Source organism: Podarcis cretensis (genome assembly GCF_951804945.1).
Source record: "Podarcis cretensis genome assembly, chromosome: 1".
Taxonomy (NCBI): Eukaryota; Metazoa; Chordata; class Lepidosauria; order Squamata; family Lacertidae; genus Podarcis; species Podarcis cretensis.
The window spans coordinates 18,670,722-18,677,970 of record NC_137170.1 but is presented as its reverse complement, the minus strand read 5'-3'; the positions used below and the strand labels follow the sequence as shown (position 1 = coordinate 18,677,970).

Genomic DNA, 7,249 nt, shown 5'->3' with positions numbered 1-7,249 from the left:
TTCACTGTATGACTGCTAAAGACAGGAATAAAAGCAATGTAGATACATTTCTGTCTGAGTCTGATTCCCCTCCCTGGGGATATGCAGGGAACAGGGAGGAGGAGAAGCAGTTGGTGTGTTTTTCTCACAGCCTGAGGAAAATCGCCGGAACGGACCTCGTGTGTTTTTCCTGCCGGGAGTCGCCGGAGGGAGGTCAAAAGAATTCAGCCGGTGCCTGGAGAGATAGGCACATACCTCTGACCGAGCCTGAATTCTAACAGGAAGCTGGCTGCAGCTTGCAAAGTGCGCTGCAATAGTTATTGTGGTGTCTTACACTGTTTTGTTAGAGTTTTAGAGATGAGGGGGTCCAAGCAGATCATTGGCATCTACAAAGCTTTGTGCTCTTGGCAAGCACCAGATCAACTGATTGGCGGCACTCGCAAAGCCCCACACCTCTGATTTCCAACCATGTGAACCCATGATACTGCTTTACATAAAAGCAGCTTGTGAATGACTGGAGGGCAGCCTGACCCACAGGGGTTGGGGGGATGTCTGTTCTCAATACGATATGATAATCTTTATTGTCATTGTCCCATACAGAAGAACAGAATTGAAAAAAATCTACATCAGACATTCAAAACCAACAAGCCTGCTATCCCAGCTATCCCAGCCTGTTTAGCCCCCTAAAAACTCTGATACCCCCTTTTAAAAATACAATACAGTCCCATAGAGATTCTTTACACTGTGTTTAAAACCAAAATTGCATTTGGATAGAAACTGTTTCTCAGGCGGATAGTCCTAGTCTTAATAACCCTGTACCTTCTTCCAGAAGGCAGAAGCTGAAAGAGATCATTTCTGGGGTGCGCACTATCCTGCGCTATCTCTGCAGCTTTCCTATGGCACCTGGAAGTGTAGATTTGATCCAAGGTGGGAAGAGAGCACCCAATTATTCTCTCCATGTATAAAGTGCACTTTTAAACACATTCTAGTAAGTATTTCCTTCCCCGCCCATCTGACGGCGTGGCTTCAGCCGACACACCACACCATCCAATGGCGCCAGTGTTCCTGTGTCCATAATTTTAAAGCTCTGAGGCGGGACCAGCTGGAATTCAAACCGCTGCAGGAACTTGGCCATCACCACTTTAGCCTCCATCTGTTATAAGCAAACAAAACCAAAATAGAATAGTGAGCTTGGTGTGTTTAATTTTATTGCATCTTCATCCAGTCCTTCCAAGTGACTCTGTGTGACCTTCATGGGGTCCCTTCACAAGCCCTTCTCCCCAGGTGGTCAATAAGGGAAGCTTACCAGCTAATACTAACTGCCACCACCTACTGAGAGCAGCAAGACTCTCCCCCTTGCTCAAATTAGTGCTCAAATATAGCTATATATTCTCTGGACACATGGGGTTAAGAGAACACTTGCCTTGGAATCCTCCTGGACCACAATACAGAGTGTTAAATCTGAAATCAGGATGCAACTGGCAGCCCCAATCCAGTACAGTGGTACTTTGGTTCTCAAACGCCTTGGTACTCAAATGCCTTGGTTCCCAGTTGCCAAAAAACCCGGAAGTAAGTGTTCTGGTTTTCAAATGTTTTTTGGAAGCCGGGTATTGTTTCCGGGGCACCTGCACCAATCAGAAGCTGCACCTTGGTTTTTGAACATTTTGGAAGTCAAAACATTTTGGAACATTTTGGAAGTCAGAGCTGTTCGACAGTGGAATTTGCTGCCAAGGAGTGTGGTGGCGTCTCCTTCTTTGGAGGTCTTTAAGCAGAGGCTTGACAACCATATGTCAGGAGTGCTCTGATGGTGTTTCCTGCTTGGCAGGGGGTTGGACTCAATGGCCCTTGTGGTCTCTTCCAACTCTATGATTCTATGATTCTATGAAATGGACTTCCAGAATGGATTAAGTTTGGTGCTTTTGTTTTTGAGGCTTTTTCCGTTGATTTGTTTTTGTGACTGTGTGGAACCCAGTTCACCTACTGACTGATTGATTGTATGACTGCGGAAATGGATAAAAAGCCCCCCCCCCCCCCCCCCGCAATCCAAACAATAACTATCGTCAGTGCAGGTAAGAAAAAATAATAATTTTTATTTCTATCATCTACAATACTGTCTTATTTATTTTATAGTACAGTATGTTGATTATTGCTTTCATTTTATGAATCAGTGGTCTCGTTAGTTAAATTCATGTTAAATTGCTGTTTTAGGTCTTGTCTGGAACAGATCAATCCATTTTGCATTACTTTCTATGGTAAAACGAACCTTGGTTTTGGAATGGACTTCCAGAACGGATTAAGTTTGAGAACCAAGGTACTCTCTGCACTTCTGACAGGTGGGTGGGTACTTGTTGACCACCTGATGTCATGTGATGCCTAACAATTCAACTTCAGAAAGGAAGGACCAGGAACACGCTCTAAGTACACTCTGAATTCTTTCTTTACAGTGCCAGCTGGATTCCTTAATACCTTATATCTCTTTCCCCATCTCTGAGATTTTCAGGAGAGTCTCTGTCAGTGGTTTCCCATGGGCTCAGATGCACAGCTTGTATCCAGTGTGCAGTCAGTGTTGTGGGCCCAATTCTGTGGCCCTGCATCCTAAGCTGAGATCAGACAACCTTCCTTCTCCTTCTGAACTAAAGAAAAATGTTTTTTATTTTCAGTGGCTGTTTTAAGCAAGTTGTGCCCTGTCGACTTACTGAATGTGTTTTTAACCTGTGATTTTTGTTTTGAACACTTGTGTTATTTTGATGGATTGATAGTTTTATTGTTGGTAGTGGAAAACCACTTTGTGACCATTTGTGGTGAAAAGCAGTGTACAGTGGTACCTCGGGTTACAAACACCTTGGGTTACAAACACTTCGGGTTGCAGACTCCACTAACCCGGAAGTAGTACCTCGGGTTAAGAACTTTACCTCAGGATGAGAACAGAATTATGCAGCGGCAGCGCGGTGGCAGCGGGAGGTCCCATTAGCTAAAGTGGTACTTCAGGTTAAGAATGGTTTCAGGTTAAGAACGGACCTTCAGAACGAATTAAGTTCGTAACCAGAGGTAAAGGTAAAGGTAAAGGGTCCCCTGACCATTAGATCCAGTCGTGACTGACTCTGGGGTTGCGGCACTCATCTCGCTCTATGGGCCGAGAGAGCTGGCGTACAGCTTCCGGGTCATGTGGCCAGCATGACTAAGCCGCTTCTGGCAAAACAGAGCAGTGCACGGAAACGCTGTTTACCTTCCTGTCGGAGCGGTACCTATTTATCTACTTGCACTTTGATGTGCTTTCGAACTGCTAGGTTGGCAGGAGCTGGGACTGAGCAATGGGAGCTCACTCCGTCACAGGGATTTGAACCGCCAACCTTCTGATCAGCAAGCCCTAGGCTCTGTGGTTTAACCCACAGTGCCACCCGCGTCCCACTGTATAAATAAATTGGAAATAAGTTTTTAAAAAATGCATTTGAATTAAAGCTGTGGTTGCAAAGATTACTGAGAAAAATGGAGCGTGAATTTAGTGGAAATTCTACCTGATTCTAAGCGTTCTGGAGAACATGAAACCATGCCACTATTTCGTGACATTTTTGTTGATCCTAATAAAGGTATTGACAATTGTAAATCTGTGTAACCATAATTCCTTGGCTGAAAGTGCACTCAGAGGTGACAGATATCACTGGTCAGGTGTCACCTTCAATTACCTTAACTGAGTACCTTTGAAGCCCCAAACCAAGGGGTTTTTGTTTGTTTTTTGGATTTAAAAAAGGTATATTTTTTATTGTTGCAGCACATTTTAATCCAAGGGCCTAATTCCTTTTTGGTTAACTTTTAAGGGGCTGCTAGCCTTGTAAGGGAGCAGGGCCAGAGGAAAGAGGTGGCTTGAGCAAGAGTTAGGACTCTCACAGTATGCTACGTTCCAGCCATGTTTCCGGATGCACCTTTGACACCCATTTTCATCCTCCATTTGAGCAAGCAAGATGCAAGACCACAGTTCAGTGACCAATTCTAGCCAATCAAAAGCATTTAAGAGTGGTGAGTAGCAAGGCCAGAGAGTGGTTTCACCTGGGTAGTCTTCAAGAGTTAGATAGAAGGGCTCGATGGGCTGCATTCAGCTCTCGGGCCTGAGGTCCCCCATCCACATGTTAAAACCATAGTTTAGGATGACCAGAACGAGTCTAAGTAAGCCTTGAACTCACATGCTCCCTTCTCTTCTCCATCAGTTTGGAAGCTTCCCGTTCTGATTTCCAATAACCACCGTTTAGCAATCTGTCTGGAACCCTAAACTATGGTTGATCTTAACTATGGGTTGTTGAAAGAAGCCAGCTGTCAGGTGTGTGTGCAGGAGCCAGGCCCTGTGACCAGGACTGGGGCCTTCCTAAGTTTGTTCTGAAGAAGCACAGGTGAGGCCGATTGATAACTCACAGCTCCTGGTGGCAAGAGCCGGGAAGGGATATAAGGTCAGCATTTTCCTTCAGAGCTCTTTGCCACAGCAACATGTTCCCTGCCTTGCTGCGTTTGGTTCCTTGACTCCTTGCTCCTCGAACCCCTGCCTTCGTGACTCCTTGCTTCCTGACCCTCGGACCCTTGGCTTCTGGACTCCTGGCTTCTGGACTCCCGTTCCTGCTCCCACCCCGCCATCTTGCACCCGGTCCTGACGTCCCCAGCCGGGACTTCGATTGCCCATGAACCGGACCATGACACCAGCTTCCGAAACCATGGCTTTGGCCATGCTGGATCGTGTTGATGGGAGTCGAAGTCCAACGACACCGGGGGGTGGGGTGGGCTACAGGTTCTTCATCTTTGCTTTATAAAATGGTGCTTCTTCAACTTAAAAATTTGAGGCATCCTTGAGATCGCCACTGGGTCTCTCATCTTATTACTCCATTAGTACCTTAACTCAGCTTCCACTCCTGCCTGCAGCAGTAAGTAAAAAGGTAAAGGGACCCCTGACCATTAGGTCCAGTCGTGACCGACTCTGGGGTTGCGGTGCTCATCTCGCTTTATTAGCCAAGGGAGCCGGCGTACAGCTTCCGGGTCATGTGGCTAGCATGACTAAGCTGCTTCTGGTGAACCAGAGCAGCGCACGGAAACACCATTTACCTTCCCGCCAGAGTGGTACCTATTTATCTACTTGCACTTTGACGTGCTTTTGAACTGCTAGGTTGGCAGGAGCAGGGACCGAGGAATGGGAGCTCACCCCGTCACGGGGATTTGAATCGCCGACCTTCTGATCAGCAAGTCCTAGGCTCTGTAGTTTAACCCACAGCGCCACCCGCCTCCCGCAGCAGCAAGTAGGACTCCATAAAAGCAGAAGAGGAGGGGATGCAATTCAAACAAAGGGACCTATCTCCTGCATCACTTGACCAGCGGACTGCGTTACTTACCAGTGCAAATATCTGCCCAATACAGGAACGAGGTCCCAGGGAAAATGGGAAATAGCAAAAGGACGGCCTAAACCATCACAAAAACAAGACAGACAAGAATAAGATGGTTTTTAAAACACCAGAAAGGCAACAGCATATATTACAGCTGCTAATGAACATAGGAACACAGTAAGGTGCTATATACAGAGTCAGATATTGGTTCATCTAGCTCAATATTGTCTACACTAGCTGACAGCAGCTCTTCGGGGGTTCAGGCAGGGAATATTTACCAGCCCAACCTGGAAATGCTGAGGACTGAACCTGGGACCTTGCTTTATGACAACCTTCCCATTTAGGTGTTGTATTTAATAGCAGGTTGACAATAGTCATAGTCACTTCCTGATCTCTGCTTACGCCCAAAAAAGCTCTGTCAATTAATTTCTACAGATCAAGTTGCTGTTAAAAAGCACAGAAAGAAGCCAAGTCTGTTTTTATCCCTGGTCACGTAGCAACCCTAAATAACTGAAATAATTTTGTGAATGTTGCCATTTACTGGAAACTCTTAAGTTTTTATCACAAGTAAGGGAAAAGGTCTAAAAAGTCTGACACGTGGCAGAAAATTTTATAGTCTGGTGGTACAGACGCAGGAGAATTTAATGTTTGCTTATTCGTTCCACGTGCCAAATGGAAATCAATCCAGCAAATACAATCAATATTCACTGTTGCTGTTGTTTTCAGTCTGCAAGTGGTATGCAATCGATTATGATTGGTTCTCTGTGTGCATTGCATTTCCTTTGCACCGAAATGAATGGGATGGAATAACGTAATTAATAACGTGAAATCCCACCGCAGCAGACAGCGAGGTGAATAATATAAGTTTTTTAATCACATGACAAACTGCAGCAGAATGGAGACAGCACTGCACACAACTGTGGCGATCACACAGGGTCCCCAGACATTTAACGGTCTCTTGATCCCTGTGCCACCACTGTGCTCGCTTCCCCGCTGCCACCAACTGAGTCCAGACAGTTGTTAAACTTGAACCAAATAAACATGTTTATTTTATAAACATTAACAAGTTTATGGTTTCTCATAAAATAATCCTGTCAGTATCTTAACTTTAGTTTCTGTACTGGCCTATACCTTCCTAATACCTTATGACTGATTATATCAACTGTTTGACTGACTCCTCTTAACAAATTCTCTCACTCTCTCACATCAGACTAGGGCAGCCCACAGACTTAACCTCTCCATCTCTTCTCTAACTCCAGACTAACTTCTCAACCACCCTAACTCTAACTCCTAACTCCTCCCCTTGGGTTCCCATTGGTTAGTCATTTTACACTTAGTTAACCCTTTCCTTCTGAACCCAGTATGATGTCACACACCTAGGAGGGCAAACGCCACAACAATGAAGATGGGTTGCAATAGAAATGGATGCCTTCCTACACCCCTACCCGGCAGACACTTCCAATACCTGTCCTAATGTTGTGTTTGGCGTTCAAAAAATTCTGATATTTTCTTCAAGTCCTCTGAAAATCGTAAGAATTAGCAGTGTGTCTCAATGACAGTCACCACGTATTTTTGTTAGAAGAAATAACAAAGGGACTCACCTTGGCTGGTCTTTGCTAAATCGCTCAGGATCAAAGACCAGTGCATCCTTGAAAAACCTTTCCATACGTCCCATGACATAGGTGCTGAACTGCCAAGGGAACAGAGCAGTTTACATTTCTATATATGACTCTTAAAAACATTGCTTGTTCAAAGTTAGAGGCAAGTGCATACAGTATTTTAATCAAGTCCTGGTTCCTTTCCCTGATTAGTCCTGCATAGAACATGCATCACCCTATTCTTAAAGGGCTCGAGGCAACTTACAGTAACTGTGAGCAAAGAAATATTAAAAGCATTTAATAATAACTATAAGT

General features: G+C 45.0%; 1 protein-coding gene across 2 annotated transcripts in view; it reads right to left on the bottom strand.

Moving 5' to 3' along the window:
- Positions 1-288: 288 nt before the first annotated feature.
- Positions 289-7,249, bottom strand: part of LOC307200287 (cholesterol 24-hydroxylase-like) — a 40,577-nt gene continuing 33,616 nt past the window's right edge. For both annotated transcript variants that reach the window (XM_079948784.1, XM_079948785.1), the window contains 3 exons: positions 6,938-7,026; positions 5,346-5,412; positions 289-1,132 (listed from right to left, as the gene is read on the bottom strand). In XM_079948784.1, coding sequence (XP_079804910.1) covers positions 965-1,132; positions 5,346-5,412; positions 6,938-7,026 — 324 coding nt within the window. In that variant the 3' untranslated portion in view covers positions 289-964. The remainder of the gene's footprint in view (positions 1,133-5,345; positions 5,413-6,937; positions 7,027-7,249) is intronic.